The sequence below is a fragment of the Pelobates fuscus genome, chromosome 3 (genome assembly GCF_036172605.1).
Source record: "Pelobates fuscus isolate aPelFus1 chromosome 3, aPelFus1.pri, whole genome shotgun sequence".
NCBI lineage: Eukaryota > Metazoa > Chordata > Amphibia > Anura > Pelobatidae > Pelobates > Pelobates fuscus.
Window position 1 is genome coordinate 301,401,963 of NC_086319.1, and position 24,969 is coordinate 301,426,931.

The following is a 24,969-nucleotide window of genomic DNA, read 5'->3' on the forward strand; positions in this document are numbered from 1 at the left end:
GCGTACAGGGACAGTTCTGTATGTAGCACAATAACCTTTGGAAAAGTTACCTACAAATTTACCAATACCATCGTACATGGCATAGCAAGTGTAATTACCTTTATATACGGTAATACCATCAGGGGGTTTGACGTCTTTGGCTAGAAGAGGATACTCCTTTGTCCATGCAATGCATATGGACCTGTTAAAATTATAGTGATAGGCAAAAAGGCTTAAAACACATTCTTCTATATCTACGGGTAGGATTAAAGGTACGGTACCCAGGTGAGGCCGGGCACCGCCACACACATAACATGCGGTTCTATTATGCTTATTAGCATTATATTTCATCCATTCTAACCATAAATTTACATCATTAAAACCTGTTTCAGCGGCCATGGTATCTTCAAAGGTGGGATTAGCAATGGCCATCATGTCTTTAAAGGACTGGATGTGTGGTTTTAATGGATTTGAGACCATATGGGTGGCCCCTTGCCACTCAGAAGAGTTGCACATATCTTTGAGGTAGAAATGCCCTAATTTCTGGTAGGAACCCCTTTTCCAATACATTCCCATCACATACTGGTCTGCATCTGTTGGGCTTGGGTGCTCAATGTTAAGGATTAATTTCATTGGTGTGCTCCCCCCAGTCTTTCTCAAAGTCATTCTCTGGAGAAGCGATCTACCATGATCATCTACTTTAGCTACGGCACTTTTTGGTTTGTAACCCCAGGCAGGCCCAGCATTCCACCCCGCCGCCCCCCAATGGTCACAATTGTGCCCCCATTGCTTGTCAACTACACAAACATATGGGTCTTTCGAATGAGGGATATCTCTATAGATGCTCTGGATTTGTGGTGTGGGAAATGGGCATTCTACAATATCACAGTAGTCAAAGGTATAAGTAGCCACCTGGGTGCATGATGAATTATACCAGAAGGTGTACCCACTAATGTCTTTGGTAATGGCTACTTGCTGGGCCTTCATAAGGCTAATTAAGGAGAAGATGTACCAGAGATACATGTTTGTGCGATATTCACTTCCTCTGGGGCAGGAGATTTCTTGCAGTGGGAAGCGTGGATCCAATTTGGCCTACCGGCCAATTTGACGGAGGTTGCGGTAATCAGGAGAACTTGGAATGGACCGTCAAATCTCGGTTCTAGGGTATTTTTCCGCACAAACTTCTTAACCAGGACCCAATCTCCGGGGAGTAGGTTATGGGAACCTGTATCCAATTCGGGATCTGGAATTGAAGAGAAAACTTGGGCATGTATTTTGTTTAGGACATTTGCAAGTTCAGTTACATAGTCTACTAAAACATCTGATTGGAGTTGCAACTGCTGCGGATAATAACAACCTAGTCTGGGTGCTGTCCCAAATAGAACCTCATATGGGGACAGTGAATGCTTCCCTCTAGGTGTGTGCCTAACACTAAATAGAGCTATTGGTAGGCTTTCTGGCCAGGGCATCTTTGTTTCTTGTGACATTTTTAACATTCTGGTTTTTAGAGTGCCATTCATGCGCTCCACTTTACCACTACTTTGTGGGTGGTAAGGGGTATGGAAGGCTAGAGTCACGCCTAGAGCAGTCCAAATTTCTTTAGTCACAGTTGCTGTAAAGGCTGGGCCTTGATCACTCTCAATGACTTCTGGGAGTCCGAATCTACATACAATATCTGTAAGTAGGCGCTTTGCGGTTGTTTTTGCAGTGATATTGGCCACTGGGTATGCCTCTGGCCATCCTGAGAACATGTCCACTATGACTAGTGCATATTCATGGGGCCCACTCTTGGGCATTTGGATGTGGTCAATTTGAATTCGTTGGAAGGGGTACATGGGCTTTGCCAGGTTCTTTGCAGGCACCTTGACTGGTCTTCCCGGATTGCATTTTGCACAAATAACACAGGCTTTGCAGAAGTTGCTTATCAATGTTGTGATTCCGGGTGCTTCATAATACTTCTGTATGAGGGCGGCCATCAGTTCTTTTGACAGGTGTGCAGGCCCATGTGCCCATTGGACCACTGCTGGGTATAAATTTCTGGGAAGACAAAATTTGAAGTTGTTGTAATATATTCCGTCCTTTTGGACAGCTCCTTTCTTTTTCCATTTCTGGATTTCCTCAGGAGTGACTGCAGCTTGTTGTTCTTGTAAAATTCGCAAATCAGTAGGAAGAGTTTGCAAAGCAAAAATAGGGACTTCTTCTTCTTCTTCTTCTTCTTCTTCTTCTTGTCCGGACACTTCTTCATCCACTTCCTGCAGATCCCTGGCCGCTAACTTAGCAGCTTGATCAGCCAAATGGTTGCCCCTTGCTTCATCTGTATCCAATTTCCCGTGGGCCTTAATTTTCAAAACGGCCACTTCTTTGGGGAGTAGGAGGGCATCCATTAGCTCCTTGATTGCAGTGCTGTGTTTGACTGGTGTACCGGCGGTGGTAAGAAATCCTCTAGTCTTCCAAATTAGGCCGAAGTCATGTGCCACACCCAGAGCATATCTTGAATCTGTATAGATGTTGGCACGTTTTCCTTCGGAAATTTTGCATGCTGAAGTCAGAGCCTGTAATTCAGCTTCTTGTGCAGACATTGTTGGCGGTAAGGATGATGATTTAATAACTTCATCTGTTGTGGTTACGGCATATCCTGTGTGATATGTTCCTCCTTCATCGGCATATCTCGATCCGTCCACAAACAGGGTAAAATCCGGATCTGGTAATGGGTTCTCATGCACAGTTGGTAAGTGCACTGTTTCCATTTTCATCTGTTCAAAACAGTCATGAGGTGTTTCTGGGTCATAATCATTCTTTATGACCAGATCTTGAAATTCCTTTTCCAGGAAGTGGCGTGGCCATGCTTCTAGAAGGTCAGTTGTTGGGTATTTGACAATACCATTTTCCTGTAGCTGTTCTTCATTCATGGTGGCCCATAGTTTTGCCATGGGCCCAAGATCATTCCATGACCTTGTCTTCAACTTGGTAACAGGAATATGTGGGATAGCAGTATCCCAATGACGGTAAAGGTAGTTAAGTTGTTGAGGTAGCTGGATCAAGACCATGCTATTGCCTTCAGAGTCACAATAGAAGTCTTGTGCAGTGAGCTTTACATCGGTCCGGTGGTAAAGCTCATCTTCATAGCAAGGTTCAGGAGTAATGTTCGGTTTGTACCACATGGTGCAGAAGGCGTAATCCGGGCCTACACAAAGAGGTGTCTCATCTTCATGAAATGACAAGTGTGGATGCATGACTTTCTTGATACATCCACAGAGCAGGTAGATGTAGGTTTCATCTGTGATAAATCCATAATAGATACCCCCCTCAGGGAGTGGAAGAAGAGTGGACGGATTAAGCACTTGACATCTTTGGATGGAAATGTTGTCAGGCAAAAGAAGATGACACTGTAAGCGCAGGTGTCTGGCTGGAGACACGTGCTTGAGCTGGACTTGGTTGATGATGGCAGAAATGTCATGAGGGGCCAAAACAACCAGAGGGTGGCCAAGGACCAGGTCTGAGGTTCTTTCTATGAGTTCTCTCGCAGCAAAAACAGCCCTGAGACAGGAAGGAGTCCCTCTGGCCACAATGTCCAGTTGACATGAGAAATATCCAATAGGTCTCTGGCGGCCTCTTAGGTCATTAGTTTGGGTGAGAACTCCTGTTGCATGGCCTTGTCTTTCAGAGACAAATAATTTGAAAGGTTTGGAGTAATCAGGTAGGCCCAAGGCAGGAGCAGAAGCAATGGCACGTTTGAGGGCATTAAAATTGTCCAGAGCTTCATTGGTCAGACCGAAGGGGTCAGACTTAAGAGCATCATAGAGAGGTTGCATAAGCAGAGAGGCTTCTGGGATCCATGCTCTGCAGTAGGAAATGAGGCCTAGGAAGGCATGAAGAGACTTAGAAGTCCTTGGAGGCGGAATGTCTAGCACAGCTCTCACCCGGTCCCGAGTAAGATGTCTGGTACCTTGAGATAGACAATGTCCAAGGAAGATCACTGAAGATTGACAGAATTGTAGCTTGATGAGTGAAGCTTTACATCCCTGTTCTGCCAAATAGGAAAGAAGACTAAGTGAACACCTTTCAGTAGTGGGCATATCATCTCCACACAGCAGTAGATCATCCACATACTGAAGCAGGACAACTTCTGGGTGGTCAGCTTGCCATGGGTCAAGGATGGTGCCCATGGCCTTTGCAAATTGACTTGGAGAATTTTGTGCCCCTTGGGGCATGACAGTCCAGGTATACTGCTGCATCTCATGAGTGAAAGCAAACAGGTATTGACAGGATGGGTCCAGTGGGACACTGAAAAAGGCATTGGCCAGGTCAATAACTGTGAAGAATTTTGCAGATGGTGGGACACCAGAGAGCAGAGTATGAGGATTTGGTACAAGAGGGGTGTCCAGGACGGTAGCTTCATTAACAGCACGGAGATCCTGGACCATCCTGTACTTTTCTGGCTCACCCTTTGGAGTTTTCTTTTTCACAGGAAATAACGGGGTGTTGCATTCAGATTTACATTTGACAAGGGCACCCTTCTCCAAGAGTGCCTTGATGTGGACCGAAATTGCCGCAGACTGTGCTGGTTTTAATGGATATTGTGGTTTTCTTGGTAGTTTAGCTCCTGAAACAAGTTTTACCACCACAGGGGGAACATTTAGGTGACCTATGTCCTCTGGGCCTGAGGACCATAACTTGGCGGGCACTTGTGTTTTTAACTCCTCTGGGAAGTTAGACCTTAATTCTGCTGCTTCCTCATGGGGCTTTTCTAAATGTAGCATCAGAGGCAAGGAGCACAGGGCTGAAGTGTCTGATACAGATAGAGGTGTAAACATTTCTACCTGCCCATCCGGGGTAAAGGTGATGGATGCTTGCAGGCGTGAGAGAACATCAGCACCTAACAGGTTAATGGGGCATGTGGAGGATACTACAAAGCGAGCAAGCAGGCTAGAGCCAACTCGTAGTGGAGTTGTTAAAGGGCTACGTCTTGGCTGGCCATCCACTCCAACACAAGAGACATCAATACTGGACAGGAAGGATGGGTCTGGCAGGTCTTGTTCTCGTAGAACACTACGGGCTGCACCTGTGTCAACTAGAAATGTAGTAGGATGGTCTTCAATGGGCAAAGTCACTGTGGCAAGTGGCCCTCCCTTATCCCCTGTAGACGCTGCCATTACAGGGGTTACAGACACAGGCTTGCCAGTTTCCTAATCATCTGGTTCTTCAATGATTGGAATCTTTTTCTCGGTCTTGGGGCCTGGGGCAGGCTTAGAGAACTTTCTGGGTGCCCCAGGTTCCTTTTTAGGTTCCGGACAATCACTTCTGTAGTGTCCCTGAGCCCCACAATTAAAACAAGTTACATCCTCTAACTTGACACCCTTGGTGCCAGAGGTGATGGGGGTAGCGCGGGCCACCATGAGTGGAGCTGGATTGGGTCTTCTTGGGGTCTGAACAGATTCCAGACCTCTAGCAACTAAAAGCAGGGTATCCAAGGGAACAACCTTGTATTCAGGACGTGCAGCAATGATTCCCTTGCGTATAGAGTCTTTAACACCTTGGACAAACGCACCTGACAGCATTTGTGAATGAATCTTATCTGTAAGATCAAACCCCAAATCTGTGAACATTTGATACAGTCTTGCATGAAACCTTTCCACTGATTCTCCTTTATCTTGAATAACATCAGTAAGGCCAGCAGCCTGATCCGCAAGTTTGTCCTTAGCCCATTCTCTTAATTGGGTGCAAAAAGTTACTCCAGAGGGGTAATCAACATCACTGCTGAGCAGATCTGTACTGAGATGTCGGGCCATACTTGGCCAATATGCATCCCCTGCTTTTATAGCACAAATGCTCAGTAGATCACGCCATGCAGCGGAATAAGTCTTTTGAATTTGAACTATCCCTCGGTAGAAGGGCATAGGCTGTTTTTCTGGGTCAGGGAGTGATTTCATTAGAGCACTAGCTTGAGTGGGATTGAAAGCAACATATTTAGGAGGGGCCTGTTCTCCCCGACCCTTGTGGCCAAAGGGGTCATCGATAGAACGATGAGTTGGGGCTCCCGCGGCAAGCTCCGATGAGACATGGGACACCCTGTCCATCTCGTCATCATCGAATTCTATGATATTGGCTCTTTTGCGCGGTGCAGGGCCCGCATGAGGTGAAAGGATCGGTGGTTGGGAACGAGCCCCAGATGCAGGGGTGGCTAGCGAGTCATAACCTGGGGATAGGTAGTCACCGGGAATTACCGGCATCAGGGCCGAACTGGGGGCCGCCATATTGGTGGCCGGAAAAGGTGTTACATTAGGGTTAAGGGAAGGAGTGGCGGCCATGTTAGATGTGGGCACACCCGGAGCAACCTGTGCCGGACTGGGCATAACCGGAACCTGGGGAGTGGCTTGGGGAAGGGGTAGTGGATATCCGGGATAGGGCAGGGCCATGGGATATGGGAAGGGGTAGGGCCAGGCTGGGGAGGGAAAGGAGGTGGGGTATTGGACTGGGGCGGAGATGGGAGGGGACGGAGAGGGATTGGTAGGGGTGGATGTAGAGGGAGGAGCCGGGGTGAGGGTGGAAGAGGTGGTTAGCTGGGCGGATGCAGAGGGGAGGGGATCATTAATGGAGAGGGATTGTAGGGAAGGAATGGCAGATGAAATGTTAGGGGAAGGTATAGCAGGTAGCGTAGGGATGGATGAGGATGATGGGAATGTCAAAGATGGGGAAGGGGAAAAGAAAGATCCATCAGAATTCAGGACCGGGCAGACAGGGGAGGTAATGGGATGGGTGTTAGGAGGATTGGGAGTGGGGAACATAGTCAGCTGGCTATCACTTATGGCTGACTGAACCTTGGGGATAGACATTCCCTGGGCGCCGGTTTTGGGCGCTGGCTGAGGGTAGACCCCACCAACACAATTATTATGATACACAAACAATTTCACACCTTTGTGATTTATCTCTTCCTCAACCCAACCTTCTAGCTGAATAGCCTTCGCTACTCTATACCATGCTTCAGCAGTCTTTAATAAACCATTATCTGTAAGTTTGCCTTTCTTTTCTGTCAGTAACCTACGCCAACTTTCTGGTTGCAATCTTCCACATGTCGGTACAGCAATTCTACATACTTTCGCAATCTTTTCAACACCTTTAACCATTTCCTCACCCTCTCTGTCTTCGACTAAATCACATGCTAACCAGCCCTTACTGGGCTTGCTTAAATCCTGTCCCATAATCCCTTTACCCCTATACCAGCGTCCTAGATATAGGGAGAGAGAAGGAAAAAAACTGAACAGGAACGTCTACAATGCTCGACTGCCACCCGAGAATCGTGGGACTTTCTCAGGTGCGTCTTCCCAAAACGTAGACTAGTCACTGAATCCGCCTACCCGGGGTGGTAGACACGGATTGGAGCGAGGTGAGAAGTGTGTGACCAATCACTTCTCTTTCAAGAGAAATGGGAGTGGATAGTATAATAATATAGGAAGTTTAGAAAAGATGAAAGGCAAGGAAAAATCCTTAGAGACAGACACAGGAGTTCATGAGACTCCTAATAAAACAGACAAGACAACAATACAATTGAAATACAGTGCATGCATTACAGTTCAAATAAAATCAACAATAATCCCTTTCCTTCTACATGTGCTTACTCCAAAGTCACCTTTCTCAACCTCGTAGTGTCCCCGCTCGGAGAACGACTTTCATAAGTCTCACTACCAGCGGCCACGGAAAACAACTGACACCGGTCCGAGTTCCGTCAGCCTCTCTCTACTCTGCAGTCCACAAGAATGTGGCCACGTCTATCCTCACTCCCGTAGTGCCCCTATAAAACCCACTTTATAAGTCTCACTACCACGTGATGCGAAAAACAAGCAATACCTGCCTGAATTCCCCCAGGAAACAAAGTCCCCTGCCACAAGGCTAAGTCTCCTACCACAATTAAATAATCAGTGGACCTTCAGCTCAACTAGAGCCGAAGGGTCCGGGTCAGGACGTCCCCAACTCAACTAGAGCTGGATGGTCCGGGTCAGGACATCCCCAACTCAACTAGAGCTGGATAGTCCGAACGCGCACAGTGAAGCTAGCTAGGCTATCAAAGTGACACAAACTTGGATCACAGGAAACTATGATTCTACACAGATCCCACAGTTCCACAAACTTCTTTTTCCTTACAGCCACAGCCACGAGGCTCCTAAAAGAAGTAAACAGGCAAAGAAGACCCCCCAGGAACACATCCACGGGTCAACCCCCCTTTTTCCTTACAACCACAGCACCGTGGTTCCTAAAAGAGGTAAAACAGGCAACAGAAGACCCCCCAGGAACACATCCACGGGTCAACCCCCCTTTATCCCAAAAGGGGTAAAATACAAACAGACAGACACACTGAAGACCCAGGCAAGTCCCCTGCAGGTCCACCCCCCTTTATCCCAAAAAGGGGAAAACAAGCAAGACAGAACCCCAGGCAAATCCCCTGCAGGTCCACCCCCCCTTTATCTCAAAATGGGGAAACAGGCAAACAATTCAAACACAATTCAAACACACCCAGGCAACAGACTAAAATGCAGGTAAACAAGTGAGTAACGAGACACCGGGCAAGATATTACCTGTCTTTGATGTCCTCCCGGGAAGCAGTCACAGACACGTGGACGGGTCAATCAAAGGGGCCGGAACGTACCGGTGGCTCTGCAGAAGTCTCTACCGTGTATCTGGAGGTGATCAATCTCCCTTCCTTCCCCCTGGATTCCTCCGTCCACCCTTGTCTTCCTTAGGACGGCTCACCGGCCGGACATAGCCCGATGCCCCACGTTGGGCGCCAAGTTGTTATGGTACTTTTTGAGAGTAAACCAAAATGTTCAAAGTCTATCTGTTCCTGTCCAAATCAATAAAATTAAATTGCGTATATACGCTGAAGTAATTAAGTCTGACACACGAGGTTCAGGTTAAAATAACTTCGAGAAAGTTTATTGGCAAGTGAAGTAAAAGCGGGCGCGCAGGCCCTTTTAAGAGGCATTTTGCGTCATCATTGATTATTAGAATATCAGCAAATAAACATCATCAATTGGATTAATTGTTAAGTGACGGGGTTAGTGTCTTACCTATTGGTTCATAAAATTAAGAGGTTAGTCCCGTGCCCACCCATCAGAGGTGGGATTATTCTGGACACGGGGGGGGAATAAGGGGGTCCTAAGCGTCATTTTACACGGTCAATAATATCAGACTTCATGTCCAGGTGCAAGGTCTCTTATGAATAGAACATTTCATTACTACTGTGTTCTGTGGCCTTCAAACTATACTATCTTACAAGTTCTAAGGAGTAGCCAGCAAGTCTTAAGGAGTACCCAGCACCTCCTGGCATTTGTCCTTGTAGGAAAACACAGTCTTTGTCTACTATATTAATTGGGTTGAGAAGTTCAGTCACGTAATGTAGTTTTAAAATGAACAAGTTAAGTCATGAGGACAAAATGGAGGATTTGAAGAAGTCAGGTTAGGAGGACAAAATGGAGGATTGTCACAATATAAGGTTAAAATGGAGTTAGTACAATAATTCAATACAAGTACAATAATAATTTTTAATAATTCCACATCACGCCCAGCCCAGAAGAGGGGTGTGTGGTCCCACAGGTAGCTCCGTCTCCAGGAGTAGAGTGATGCGTGTCGGTGAGTTACCGGATTTAGATGTTGCTGTACGGTATATGTCACCACAGGTTTGCAGCTTTGTATTCCATGCTGGGTCGTGTCTGCAGTCTGCCTCAGGGTCTGCCGGTCTGGCCTCGCACACGTGGCCGCCGCCATTTTGACTGCGGGTCTCAGGCCTTCTTGGTGGGTAAGTAGTGCCTCCGAGTGTGGTCATAAGGCTTGGACCGGGATCACCCCCCCGGTCCGGTGGGGGGGGAACAGGGCCGGACCTGCCGATGTGCTGTGCGCTTGATCGGCTCCGTCGGGCAGGATAGCGAGGTGGCGGCCGTCCACCTCACTCACCGCCAGGTCGGGTCCCGCTTGGTGCTGCAGGGATCCCGCCTCCGGGGGACTGGAACTCCAAGAGCGAGCCTCACCCCGACTTCGGTAGTCCGCATACAAGGTAGTTGGTCGCTGGGTGCCCCTTAAATCGCGGGTTATAGCGTGTATATCACTCGGTCTGCAGGAGCTGCTCTTCCCTGCGACCGCTCGGCTCGGCGGCCCGGCCCCGCCCCGAGAGCTGTTTTTAAAGTGACCTCGGTTGCACTGTTAGTTTAGCTGCAGGCAGACCATTTTCTCTTAAATTAGAAACTCTTAATGTGCATAGCAGCTGGTTTATTTGATAAGTAGTTCCCAATAGCAGTGCCCCCTGCCTCCCCCACATGCAAAGTATGAGGACTTCAGTGTTTCATAGTTAAACTCTATAAAAATGCAGGTAGCGCTTCTAGTAGCTGTATGGAAGACAGCCACTGGATGCATTCTTAACCCTGCAATGTAAACATTGGAAACTAAAACTGCAATGTTTTCACTTGCAGCGTTAAGGGGACACTGCATCCAGACAACTTAAATGAGATGACTGGCCATGCTAGTTGTACCAACCGTAGACAAATGTGATATTGGGCAGCCATAACAGAGTTCTGAATTGGATTGACCAGTCTTGGGGCTGTCTTAGAGACTGATTCCTCCCCCATCCCCTTTTACAAATTACTGCACTAGGAAGTTACTTAGAGTTGTGAGTGGGCTTAAAGGGAAACTCCAGTGCCAGGAAAACAATCCATTTTCCTGGCACTGCAGGTCCCCTCTCCCTCCCACCCCCCATACTCCGGTTGCTGAAGGGGTGGAAACCCCTTCAGTAACTTACCAGAGGCAGCAACGATGTCCCACGTCGCTGCTGCTTCTTCTGCCGCCGCTGCTGCTCCTCCGAGTGATTGCGTCGGCCGGTGGGTGAGACTGATCCCGCCCACCGGCCGGGGAGACCTAATGCACATGCGCGCCAATGCCTTGCAATAAAGAATGCATTTCAACATTTTTCTATGGGGAAATGAGCGACGCTGGTGGTTCTCACACAGCGTGAGGACGTCCAGCGACGCTCTAGCACAGGTTTCCTGTGCTATGATCCAGGAAGTGCCCTCTAGTGACTGTCTAGTAGACAGCCACTAGAGGTGGAGTTAACACTGCAAGGTAATTATTGCAGTTTATAAAAAAAAACTGCAATAATTACAGTTGCATGGTTAAGAGTAGTGGGTGTTGGCACCCACACCACCACTCCAATGGGCAGAAGTGGTCTGGGAGCCTGGAGTGTCCCTTTAAGATACCCTCTGCACTATTACTTTTCAATGATGCTAAGTTGTAATGTTGCTTGACGTCAACCATTCAAATATATATTCACTTGTGTATGTTGGAAAAGATACTTTTTAAAAAGTTCTGTTATGTGCACACTAAATTCTACAATGGGCTCATCTTAGGTTAGAACATAGTAGGTTTGCAAATTGTATTAGTAGAATACGCCTACCTGTAACAACTTGAGCTCATTGATGTTATGGGAGCATGAGTGACCATGCGCTGTACTATGTTCTGGGTTGAAGAGTTTTGCAACAGTTTAACTCTGAAGTCCTCTGGTGCCTGAAACTAATGTTTCTCACTGTTGTCCCATTACGATGATCGTTTTTAAAATGGCATCAGCTGGCGTTTACAGACTATAACCGGTCGTGCAACAACAATCATGAGTATTTATAAAAAATATTTTGTAATATGGAAGTGCTGTTTTAACATCTAGCATCATGTCTCTCTTGATTGCATAATTTAACTTGACAGTGAAATGTTGTATTTAATGCAGATTATATTTGTGTATAATTTCTCCTTCCCTAATACAGGCTACAAGATCCCAGTAATTGAAAACCTAGGTGCAACATTGGACCAGTTTGATACAATTGATTTCTCTGATAATGAGATTAGAAAGTTGGATGGGTTTCCTCTGCTAAAAAGGCTAAAAACCATGTTATTGAACAACAATAGGATATGGTAAGTGTTGTCATTCTGATTAGTATGAACACTTTACAAGGTTTTCTGAATATCCTCCTAAAAGTTTGTGATTGGTTTAATTTTTATTAAAACATTTTTTGCCAAAAGTTCATTCTCCTGATTTAACAGATATCTGTCATGTCAAATCTAACATAATATTAAAGTGCTACTGAAATCACCATGACCGTTTCAATGATTTGTAGGAGTATGCATGTGCAGTGTTCCAGCTTGAAACACTGCACGTATCGAGTAATCTGAACATGTGTGCCGGGGATGGTTGCACCCCCAGCACACATGACTTGGGAAAACCCAGAACTGTTACGGGCTGCATAATGTTAATTCTGTGCATAAAATATGTCCGTCTTCACGCATAGCATGCTGGCAGTGCTTGGAAAGGGAATCCTTTTTTCCCTCCCACCCAGTAAATTGATCATTTAAAATTAAATAAAAATAAAACCTTTTCTCCCCCGTGTCAATCTGTCCCAATCGGCACAGTGATGAGTGCTGTTCTCTGCGTGTCTGTCATTAGGAAACCCTCCTTTGTTTGTCTCTATCCAGCCTGCCTACAGCCTAAGGAAAAGCAATACCTACAAGGTGAAGTAGGGAAGAGGGGCAGGCTCTGTGTGAGAGCAGCATAAGACAGAATTATTTATTGCAGGAGCTTTGAACAGGCAATGTGCGAATGGAGAGCAAGAGCAGATATGTTTTATTTACATACCATAAAGCCAATATAAAGTTTTAGGGACGTTTAATCTGTTATGGGAAAGAAGCCAGTGCTTCTCAAACAATGGCATGCAGGAGAGCTGTGTCTTAGAGTGTTACACCCACTAAAAACATGATTGACTCATCTCAGCATGAAACAGGTGAAATGTAAAGATGTTTTAAAAAAATGAGCTTTTAATTATATTAAAGGAAGAATCACTTATATCTGCAATGATGGGTACACCTGAAAGCAGAACTGTCCAGTGGAAGTGAATGATACTTATCTTGCTGTTATCAGCACTGCCAATCCTGTCTCCTTCGCTAAACTCATCAATCCGATCTTGGTGGTCCTCTGCCAGTCCAATGCATTGGGAGGCTAGTGCGCATGCATGGCAAATCATGTGCTGCCCCTGTCTGCATTTCATCGTAGAGAGGCATCTCTATGGATAGAGTTCAGCATGATTGCAGAACCTTGTCCAGGAAGTCGCTCTAGCTGCTGAATTGTTCTTGGAACAAAAAAAGCATGTTTACAGTGCTAAATCTGCAGAGACAGGCTATAGACTCCAGAACTACTACATTTAGGTGTAGTGGTTTTGGTGACTATAATGTCCCTTTAACTTGCATTGTTTGTGTCTGATATTCCATAGCCAGGAATGTAATGTAAATTATAACATCCATTGTAATAGTTCCCATTTAACTTGGTATTTTCTATTTCTCTATAATGCGTATTTGCATGGAAACACTTTAACGCAATTATGAAACCTCTTCTGCTTTACACTAAACTGTCATTATCCACACTTTAAAATTTATATTTTCCTTCTAGATTAGAGACAACTAGATTAGAGAGTGCACAACAACTTGGATATCCACCATGTCTTTGTAGGAACAAAACGGAAGAATTTGTTATTCTTCCCACAAGGTATAAAACCCTAAACCTACTCAAAAACCCCAGTTCTCTGCCTGCGCTTAGCAGGATAGGTAGGCACTCATATTTTTATGCTCTCAAGGGGCAAGGTGAGGCGGTCAAGGTCGAGGAGGGCTCTGCTCTTACAGGGAAGATGAACTCTAGGTGGGTCTGGTTCTTCCCAGTTTTCTTCTTCAGCATTGGAACACATGCCTGGGTGCCCGTTACGTCAGCAAAAACGGTTTGGGGAATTTCAGGCTCTACATTGCATCATCCCTACCTGGTTTTCTTATGGAGAAAATAATTTAAAACTTTCTCAATTGGGTTTTCTTTGGTGAACAATACTATTTGGGAAATTGTGCTTCCAACATTCTATCAGAATTCTGGTAACCGCAAAGAAAGTAAATTCCACTGCCTGAGGATTCTGTTTTGGGCGCAAGGGGCTTCAAGCTATGGTAAAATAGCTACCGGGCCATTTGGGATTGCTTGTTTATCCCTCCTTTTTAACCCAATGGAAATAAATCATATTTTACTTACAGTAAATGTAGTTTTCTTGATTAGAAGATCTTAAAGGAACACCTATAGTCACCTGAACAACTTTAGCTTAATGAAGCAGTTTTGGTGTATAGAACATGCCCCTGCAGCCTCACTGCTCAATCCTCTGCCATTTAGGAGTTAAATCCCTTTGTTTATGAACCCTAGTCACACCTCCCTTCATGTGACTTGCACAGCCTTCCATAAACACTTCCTGTAAAGAGAGCCCTATTTAGGATTTCTTTATTGCAAGTTCTGTTTAATTAAGATTTTCTTATCCCCTGCTATGTTAATAGCTTGCTAGACCCTGCAAGAGCCTCCTGTATGTGATTAAAGTTCAATTTAGAGATTGAGATACAATTATTTAAGGTAAATTACATCTGTTTGAAAGTGAAACCAGCTTTTTTTTTTTTCATGCAGGCTCTGTCAATCATAGCCAGGGGAGGTGTGGCTAGGGCTGCATAAACAGAAACAAAGTAATTTAACGCCTAAATGACAGTGAATTGAGTAGTGAAATTGCAGGGGAATGATCTATACACTAAAACTGCTTTATTTAGCTAAAGTAATTTAGGTGACTATAGTGTTCCTTTAAGGGGTTAAAAGATCACTAATGGCACCCTGACGACTTCATCTCAATGAAGTGATTGGGGGTAGTGATCCTGTTGTTATAGCCCTGTTGCAATGTTTTGCAGTTCTTGGCTTGTGTATTTTCTGAGTTTTTTTTTTTTATATATACCTGCTGAGGAGGAGTATTAGGAGCTTATCTTTTAAATGTATAGTGGTGGATATTCCTGTTGTTGTGCATTGCATTTAATACAAACAAAAAATAATTTACGGTAAGTAAAATTCAGTTTTTCCTTAACCTAGCCTATATATGATGACATATTAGCATTTGAATTGGGAGGGCTGAAATTGATGTTTTTTATTTTTAATTTTTTTCTTAACGTATCCCCATTCTTGTTTTAGCCGTATAGGAGAAGGCCTTGAGCATGTATTGCCAAACTTAACTGAATTGATTCTCACAAACAATAATATTATGGAATTGGTAAGTCGAAAGAAAATCTGTAATACCTGTTCTAAACTGATACAAGACATTGCACAGTTATTCCCATTTGGTTAAAAGGACACTATAGTCACCAGAGCCATTACAGCTTAATATGCTAGTGTCTAGAGCATGTCCCTGCAGGCTTTTCAATGTAAACACTGTTTTCAGAGAACAGGCAGTCTTTACATTGCTGACCGATAACCCCTCTGGTGGTCCTCACTTAGACGGCCACTAGAGGTGCTTTTGATGCCTGTACTGCATTGTGTGTAACACATGCATTCAATTCAATGCGTCTCTATGAGGAGATGATGATTGGTGCAACACAGCATTTTGTTTCACATGTGCAATAGCCTCCCAATGCTTTACTTTATGATTTACTGAGATCAAGATTGATCTCAGCCATGGAGGTGGGCAAGCCGTGGTAAGAGAGGAAAGGTAAGTGAAGCTACCTTTTAACTCCACTCTGAGGGGGGGCTCGTAAACTAAATATTTAATCCAGCACTATAGTGTTAGGAAAACAATACTATAGTGCTATTGAACTATATAATTGTCACTTTCACACTTTAACTCCAGCAGATTTTGTTGTATCAAACTGGGAAGCAGACATCTGGGAGCAGAGGGGTTAAAGCAGGCTTCCCCAAACTCTGACCCTCCAGATGTTGTTGACCTACAACTCCCATGGTTCTATGAATGAAATGGGCTGAGAATCATTGGAGTTGTAGTTCAGCAACTTCTAGAGGGCCAGAGTTTGGGGAAGCCTGGGTTAAAGGGACACTTGACAACCTAAAGCATTTCAGCTTTCTACTAAAAGTACAGATTTTAATATAAATTGGTACTTTTGTTAACCTTGTTACACACACTCTGGCTGTACAGTTATTTTGTGGAAATTTAATTTGGTGGATCTAAACTCGAGGCAAACAATTGCTCGGGCCTCTCAAGCAAAGACTTCTCATTGAGCTGCATTGGCGAGTCTGTAATTGGGCAGCCACAGAAAGTCTTCGTTGGGTTACATAGGCTGAGATGAGATCAAGTTCAGTGTTTCTCACATCTGTTTTTGCTGTTGATCCAAAAGAAGGCAAAATAATAGTCTAAAGCACTTTTCAGTACTGCTTTTAACGCAAAAGATCTGCTGTTTTTAAATATCCCTCAATTGAAAACATGTATGCATTTATTCATTTTTTTTTTGTTGCCTATTAAAAAGTGTTTTTTTTTTTGGGGGGGGGCAGTGCAGTGTCTTTTAAATCTCCATATGTACTGCACATACAGACTACGGGCTCCATGACCACTTCAAATCACTCAAATCTAGAAAGTTAAAATCCCTCTAATGAATCAGTTTTATTAAGCAAAGATGACCAACCTGTAAATTCCTGATTGCTTTGTCTGCGTTTATTTTTTTCGTTGACATCAACATGGACACTGTATTGAAGAAATGTCCGACTGCATCTGTTGCTCAAGACTTTCTGAAAAGTGAAATGTGTGTGTTTGTAATTCAACTATTCTTTCCTTCTTGTCAATGTACAAGAATGTATTTGAAATAACACTTTTATATCTCCTTAGGGAGATCTGGATAACCTCGCAACAATTAAAAATCTCACCTATCTCAGGTAAGTGACCAGAGCTTTTAGATGTTTTTAGATTAGAAATACAATGCTTTTGTTGGTCATTGTTGTAACCACATATGTTTTTTTTCCCCCCCTTCAGCCTATTAAGAAATCCAGTTATAAATAAGAGACATTACAGACTGTATATAGTATACAAAGTTCCACAAGTCAGAGTACTGGATTTTCAGAAAGTCAGGCTTGCAGTAAGTTAATATTGGGTGTTCCTGTTTTTTGTCTTCTCTTTATGAAGTTGAATATTGTGATTCGTGTTCTATTTGTGGTTATTTTTATTTTTTTTAAAAATAATTTCTCATCTTCTTTCCTCTAGCCATGTAGTCTTTTAATATAGTATGCCGTGTATCATAAATGTGGAAACAAAACAGGTATTGGAAGAGAGACCCCACCCCCACACTTTTATTATAAAAAAAAAAACCTGCGGGGAGAGCAAATTCCGTTAAAATACAGCATTAGAATTGTGCTCCTTTTTAGTTACTAATTTTGAGGTCGGCAAGCGCGGCTTAAAACTGAGTTTTTTTTTTTTTTTTCTTCAGTTAATGAAATACTAAAATAAAGGTTGGGTCTAGTAATATGCAATCTATGTGCTTTATTACTTGGAAAAGGAGCTGGTTTGTAGAAATATTCCATTAAAGTTTAAATTGACAATAGGTCGGCACTTTTGCATCCCTATTTGTGTCTGGGGTCCATGTTATGTGGATTTTTACCTTTAGCACAGTAAAAGGAGGTTGGTGTGTTGTAAAATGGTAATATGGCATTGAAGTGGAACAAAGTGTTATATGTCGCTCTAACCCTTTTAATTTGATTGTTCTACTCCTTTCTGGATACAAAACGAGAACTGCGCCATTAATGGCCCAATTATTGCATTCGCTCTTGCTGGTTTTTACTTAACTCTGTGTATGGTATTGCTTCAGGAGCGAGAGGAGGCAGCGAATATGTTCAAGGGCAAGCGGGGTGCACAGCTTGCAAAGGATATTGCCAAGAGATCAAAAACGTAAGATACGAATTTCTGTCTGAAAACCAGAACTCTCGTTCACAAGCACCTTGTACACATTGATGGAGGCTCTGCATGCACTGTAGTTAGGCTGGGTGAGGCAGTACACGTGGTAGTATAGAGGGGTGTAACTGGTTTGTTGTAAGTGGTGGCAAGAATTAAGTTAAGTTCTGTAATGTATAAAACACTTTTGTTATATATTTTTCCTGCTATTTCAGGACTAAATGGGGTCATGTGGTTGCTCAAATGCACCATTCGTCACAAAATGACAGATCTTGTATATATTAAAACAAGGTGCTTCTGATGAGTTTTCTCTTTGTATCAGTTGTTAACAAAGAAACGATACTACACTGATTTTTACATCACTTTCATGGCCTTGCGTTTGAAAGATGAGAGAAGCTGATACATCTTTTGTTATGGGTGCTAACTTGAGTATCTTTATTGTGTTTCTGATTTTAGATTTACTCCAGGTGCTGGCTTACCAACAGAAAAGAAAAAATCTGGGCCTTCCCCTGGTGATGTTGAAGCCATTAAGGTACAAGTTGGCTAATAAGCCGTTTTGGTCCCGTGTTTTTTGTTTTGTTTTTTAAGCTCTAACAGCAGTGCACATGGATGGACAACCAGTAAATGTAAATGCAACAGGATACTGTTTACTAACCTAAATACGCAGTAGTGAGGGCCTTGTTAAATGAGCAGAGTCTTGATTTGGCCCAGTTTAAAGGGATACTCAAGCACCAAATAAATTTAGTTTAATGAAGAATTCTTGTTGTATAGATCTTGCCCCTGCAGTCTCATGCTCATTTCTCAGTTAGGAAATAATAGCTGTTTATGCACACTTTCTAAGGCTCTGCTCATACAGCCTCCATAAAAAAGTTGCATTTTCAGTCTAATCCTCTGCTCTTTTAAGCTAAAGTTATCTTAATTCAGGCACACCAAGCTTTTGCAGACTATATCTTGTTTTTAACAGGTCAGGAGGTTAAAAGCAGTGTGAGTAACAGGGAGGTGGGACTATGGCTGCCTGAACACTGATTTTAACCCCTTAGTGGCAGATAATTGGGCAGTGAGGTTGCAAGGGCATGATCTATACACCAAAATAACTTAAGCAAAATTTGTTTGCTTTAAGGACAGCCGTCGCCTCAAAACTATTTTTATTTATCCTTAAATACTGATTAATCATCAACTTTTGAAAGGAAATTTGTAAATGAAACATGTTTAAAAAGAAAATGAGGAAAACCTCATCTCTACCTTTAGTATATGACTGGATCCTTCAGCCATATACATGCACCCTTGGGTTAGACAGTCTGTGGAGGAAGTGAATCAGGGAAAACCATAGAATGAAGCAGCACTATCCACGTCCCCTACTTTATTTTGACAATACTATATAACCTGGGAAGTTTCATATTGCACAGTGTAAGATCTGTAGTGTATTTTTTTTATTTTTTGTGGGTGGGATAAAATGGCTCATTAAGTGAATGTCTGCCTTATGTCATATCTTGCAGAATGCCATTGCCAATGCTACGACACTAGCTGAAGTAGAAAGACTGAAAGGTTTGCTGCAGTCCGGTCAGATTCCTGGTAAAGACAGAGTACCAGGTAAGTGATGGTTTGACAGTGCAGAATCGGAACTTCGGAATTTGTTCTCCATGTATCATAAAATTCAGTATGTCGTCAGAAAGTAGATGGATTTATTTTCCATTCCCTTGTGATCTAGCCAAAAGTTAGAGGGCGCACCCGGGTTCTTGTAATCCAAAGTATTTTTACATCAGTATTCGGCTAGTGCATATAGTCAATAAACCTTTTATTCCCACCAAGAGACTTGTAGGTAACCATTACGTTTAACATAGTTTTGGGACAGTGTTACATGGTAGTGTTCCTCAGCCGTTTAAAGATAAGTACCCCTGAATGTCTAAAAAAATAAAAAAATTCCTAAGTACAACTGCGTAGCAAAAGTACCTTCTATTAATTTAAATTACAAATGAAACATGTAGACGCTGATATTTAAGTTTGTAGCGGAGCTCCCTGTACCTCTGCCAAGGATAGCTACCTAGCTGGAACAGGGGAAAACCTCAGCGCTCCTGCCTCAGTTGCCGTGGCTTGAATGGGGTCCTCCTGGAGCCTCTCCGTCCTGGAACAGGATAGGGGACTAGCTCTATTCCCTCCCAGGGACTGGATGACACTATGCGGATATTTATGGAGCGATAAATATTAAAAATAATTTAATAAACATTATCAAAAATTAATTTAATTTTTATCATATCAAAAATGTATATATTGGCACTGTTCCCCTCATTATTGATTTAAAGCTGTGAATGACCCAATATTTTAATTTTCATAGATCCTGGAGTACGTTCATTAGAGGATTTATATTTCACACATTAATCACAAACTAATTATAAAAATATAACTTATTGTGACATAATATTCAACATGAGTGATAACACTCAGTGAATTAAATATAAAATATACGAAATGGCAATGGTTATTTCTTTTTTACACAATACAAACTGTTCACTTTGGCAACAAATGTATAAATCCAAATTTCCTAGGATTCCTCACAGAGCAATTTAACCCCTTAAGGACATGACATGTCATGATTCCCTTTTATTCCAGAAGTTTGTCCTTAAGGGGTTAACTTGGTCAGTTAGACATTCCTCAACACAAGACACACTGCATCTCAGTGTAGCACAAGGCAATAAAAACTTGCTGACAGTCTGACTCTGAATTAACTTTCACACTGCTGGTTACAATTCTCACTGGGGAATAATCAGATCAATCAATCCTTCCATCCAATAAAAAACAAGAATAAGAGAACCAATTTTACCTTGCAGAGGATTAGCTTTCCTAATTAAAGATACTATCCCTAATTCAGGTAAGTAAATATATCTGGGTAAAAGTTCAGTATTCTAATTTTGGCAAATTACCACTGTTTATTCTGCAGGAATGGAATTTTTTTTTTTTTTTTTTTTTTTTTTAATTCTTTTATTTTTTCAGTGCATAAGAGTGGTACAAGCAGGTCTGAGGTGCCCTGAAAGCAGTCCTCAGGCATTCCCTCGCGTAACATGCGGGGTATAAGAATAACAGGCACAATTTTATATTTTAGGCAGGCTAGGTTCAGTATATTGTAACTTAAGCTATTCAGTCGAGTCTGATACCTATCACTCGGTACAGGAGCTGTCGAAAGAGAATTAACTAACTAGGTATACGTTTTGCAGCTTGCATGGCTAGCTAGACATAACGGTTAGGATAGCATTATATCATATCGCATCTAAACAACACTTGTTGGTAACATTTTGGGTATTTCTTAAGGCTGCAGTTTAGGTTACATCCTATTATACGTGAGCCTTTGATTGCTACTACTGCATGGCACACATGTCAGCCAGCTCTCAATGGTACCTTAACTCAGGGGGCCACCACAAAACAAGAATACAAGGCAGAGTCCACTGTAGCTGCATAGACGTGGTGGTGTGGCAGCAGTCCCACCCGCAGTGCAGCAGCGAAAGTCAGCCAACTCCCATAGTTGGCAGGAGCGATGTGCTGTCCAAAGAGTCCCTTGGAGCCTTGATGTCGTCGGTCAAGTGAGCTGGTGGGGCTCTACCACCGCCCCCCAGTCTTCCGTGAGTACCTCGAGTGGAGGGGGTCTGGGCTTGGCGGCAAGTCGGCCTCTTCGCTCCCAACGTAGATCTGTAGGCTAGTGTCACACCCTGTACTCTCGATGCAGGGGTATAGACCTTCTGGGTATCAGTAGCGGCTGTGCGTGTCCTTGGGTGGCCGATGCGTTGTGTCATCCTCCCAGCTCCGCTGGCCGCGGGCTGAGCGTAGGCTCTCCGAGTGTGTCGCTTCGGCTTGGATAGCGGGTGGCAGTGTGTGGGGGGTCTCATGGCATGTCGGGACCCAGGCTGGCTGTGTTGAATGCGTGGTCTGGGCATAGCCTTCATTCTCCTCTGCTGCTTCGCACCGGTCTGTGGCATAGTTGTGCGTATGGGAGCCGGTTTGTGTGCAGGCGAGGTAGTGGGTAGTGGAGAGACTGTTGTAGTCGCCTGGTTCCGAGCCAGTGTGGCCCACAGCTGTGTCCAGAAATGGTTGAAGGCTGCTGTTATGCGGTCCTCTTGGGGGATCCCGCTTGCCTGTTGCGCCAGTAAAGGTTGGGTGAGTGTAGGTCTGCAGCCGTCATCTTGGTGGCTGAGTAAGGGATGCAGGTAGTCGCGGAGGCTTTTAGGGTCCTGTGGCCCTGTGGAATGTGGACCGGGATAACCCCCGCCGGTCCATAGGGGGGGGGAACGTGGGCTCAGCAGTGTGTCAGCCGGGTATGGAAGCGGTGGGAGAACGGCCGTCTCTCCCGTGCCGCCCATGTGAGTAGGCCGCATGTTGGTGCCGAGCGGGGTATCTGCGTTTGAGGTGTCGATGGGTAGATCTCGATGTCCCCAGCTCGGTAGCAGCGTTCAAGGGCCCGGATTGGGTATTGATTTTGGCAGATTCTGCGAGTTTTTGTCCGTTTGCACAGGAGCTGTTGCTGCTTGCGTCCGCTCGGCTCAGCGGTCAGGCCCCGCCCCCCAGGAATGGAATTTTTATAACCATGTATTCCTTAATTATGATTTCTAAGTTGGAAACCTGACCAACTTTCACACAGATATATTCGGCTTTTATGTAAAAGTTGGTTAATTTAAATTAACTATTTCTTCTGTGGCTGCTCACTGTTTAAAAAAACAAAAACCCTTCTACCCCCGGCCCCCACCCCTGAGTAGCGTGTGGGGGCCCTAAAGGATAATGGGGGGGACACACCTATTATCATTTATGGCCCCCACCCACCGCTCTGTGGTGGGGGGAGGACAATAGGTGTCCCGTCCGTCCCCCATTGTCTTTTATGGCCCCCACCCACTGCTCAGGGGGTGGGGGGGACAATAGGTCCTATGCCCAATATAGTTCCTGGGTGTTTTGTGCTTTTGCTGGTCAACTTTCAGGAGCTCCTGCGCCCGAAATATGGGGTGCTCCGTCAGTCTCTCAGGTAGTGTTTGTTCCCCTTGGCTTCAGGCACCTTCCCTTTAAAAAAAGTGCTCTACTGGCGAGTTGCAAAGTTGCTCAAAACCCCGAACCAAGTTGTCCAGGAACAGCATGCTCACCTCCTGACGAAATTGGTTCCATAGCAGTACCACTTAGGACCATTTGTGGGTTTGGTTCATGCGAACAGCTGCCAGGGAGCTAGCGTTCACTTCCATTCGAATGAAGGGAAAGTGCTTAAACCAGGGGCACTCAGGGAAAGCTGCTTATAGCAGCTGGGCAGGGTAACTCCCGAACGTGGTCTCAGACCTGGACCATAGTCGGTGTGCAGGAGGCCAGCTTCAACACTCCTCCAGGAGTTTGAGGTAAATGTTTGAAGAGCATTTGTCACAAAGTTAATCCCATAATGTAAATATTGTGTATATGTAAGGAGTGATGTATGTACTACTAATCTAAAGTATAAAAGTAACAAAATGAAAATATAATACACATAGTTACAGCCAGAGGTCACTGACACATACACCCTTACAACCAGAGGCCACTGACACATTTACATACAGAGAACAGTGACAGATATGCATAGAACACGGATTTGGTGTGCACACATTCACTGACCGGCACGTACATATTCTGTCCCACCCATGCACAAATTATGAGTCCAATTTTGGACATCTGTAGTGGCTCCTTTCCCTGGGATCCAGTTTTTTTTTTTTTTTAAGAATCCAGTGTGATGCTTGTGTAATCTTCGTGCTTCCTTGCTGTCTCCGCCCCCAGTCACATAGGGGAGCACTGGGGACCTGATGCACAAGCGTTATGTATGCATAAAAGCTTCAGTGCTATGGAAACGCCTCTGGCGACTGTCAATATTGTTGAGTATGGATTGAAAACCAACAAGTAAGGAGGATTTAACTCAGCAATGTATACATTGCATATTCTTAACTGCACTGTTTTACATTGCAGGGTTAAAAGGACAAGACCACTGCCTCCATGCCATTGTGATGAAGTGGCCTTGGGTGACTTGTAGCTATTTAATCTGCCAACAGACTAGTCCAGTGTAGATTACATTTTTGTGCTAGATGTAAGCTCTGGCATTTCCTCCTCGCTCTTTGTGTATCCTGTAGTGTTCAGGTGCTTTGATTGCATGATTGTTAAAGTGATGCTATTCTCATTTCAGGGACATCAGAGGAAGCGGATGAGGAGATGGAAGAAGATGTTACTACCAATGGGTCTTAAGCTGTCAAGATATTTTTTTTTCCCTTTTTTTTTTTTTTTCTTTTCTTACTATCGGTGTGGTTAGTACTGAAAGCTAAACACTACCTTTAGTTAATGTAAATGTTTTGCTGTAAATTTTGTCTAATAAAAGTCATTTTTGTATTTTATCTCTTAATGCTTGATTTCAGTCTATTTTGAATACATTCTAAGATATGTTCCTGCTCAATATTTCTTAATGTTTAACTTCTTGAAGCTTTGTTCGAAAAGTTAAAAATCTATTTCCTCTGATCTCTCTTGATAGCGTTACAATTTCGAGTCTATACTACACAACAAGTAGGTGATAAAAGCATGATCTCAGATTGCTGTGAGAACATGTACATATTTGTACATATACAAATTGATGTCAGTTTTATTGCTTGGAGGTATGGCTGCATTTTACAGCTATTAAAATCTATTTGTATTAAACTGATACTATAGGCACCAAAACTACTTTATCTTAATAAAGTGGTTTTGGTGTACAGATCATGCACCTAGAGTCTCACTGCTCTATTATCTACCATTTAGTTAAATAACATTGATTATGCAGCCCTAGTCTTAACTTCCTACATTTTCTAATGTTCAAACTTCCTTTATTGAACAGTCTGATTTACATTAGTATTTATCTCTTGCTCTGGTAGCGGCCTTTTAGACCCTGCAGGAGTCTCCTGTGGGTGAATAAAGTTCAATTAACAAAGCAGTAAATAAAACTTCTAAAGCAAGTTAACATCTGAGGGCACATGACTTTAGTGCTGAATAAACAAAAACAAAAGTGATTTAACTCCTAAATGGCAAAGAATCGAGCAGTGGGACTGCAGGGGCATGATCCCATACATCAAAACTGCTTCATTAAGCTAAAGTTGTGTTCATGCCTATAGTATCAACAAAACTTTAGCTTTACGGCGTTCTATGCCATCCCCTTTATAATGGGCTTTACAGCCGTTGCGACGGCATAGAATGCCGTAACGGCTTTCTACCCCAGGAGCCTCCAGATACTCACCTTCCCGGC

At 43.7% G+C, this 24,969-nt stretch overlaps 1 protein-coding gene across 2 annotated transcripts in view; it reads left to right on the top strand.

Moving 5' to 3' along the window:
* Positions 1-24,091, top strand: part of SNRPA1 (small nuclear ribonucleoprotein polypeptide A') — a 28,763-nt gene extending 4,672 nt beyond the window's left edge. Inside the window, exons 2-9 of one of the 2 annotated variants that reach the window (XM_063448817.1) lie at positions 11,775-11,922; positions 15,029-15,107; positions 16,665-16,711; positions 16,809-16,911; positions 17,638-17,717; positions 18,177-18,252; positions 19,217-19,310; positions 23,887-24,091. In XM_063448817.1, the coding sequence (XP_063304887.1) occupies positions 11,775-11,922; positions 15,029-15,107; positions 16,665-16,711; positions 16,809-16,911; positions 17,638-17,717; positions 18,177-18,252; positions 19,217-19,310; positions 23,887-23,945 (686 nt within the window). In that variant the 3' untranslated portion in view covers positions 23,946-24,091. The remainder of the gene's footprint in view (positions 1-11,774; positions 11,923-15,028; positions 15,108-16,664; positions 16,712-16,808; positions 16,912-17,637; positions 17,718-18,176; positions 18,253-19,216; positions 19,311-23,886) is intronic. The other variant, XM_063448819.1, reaches the window with a different exon arrangement.
* Positions 24,092-24,969: the final 878 nt, after the last annotated feature.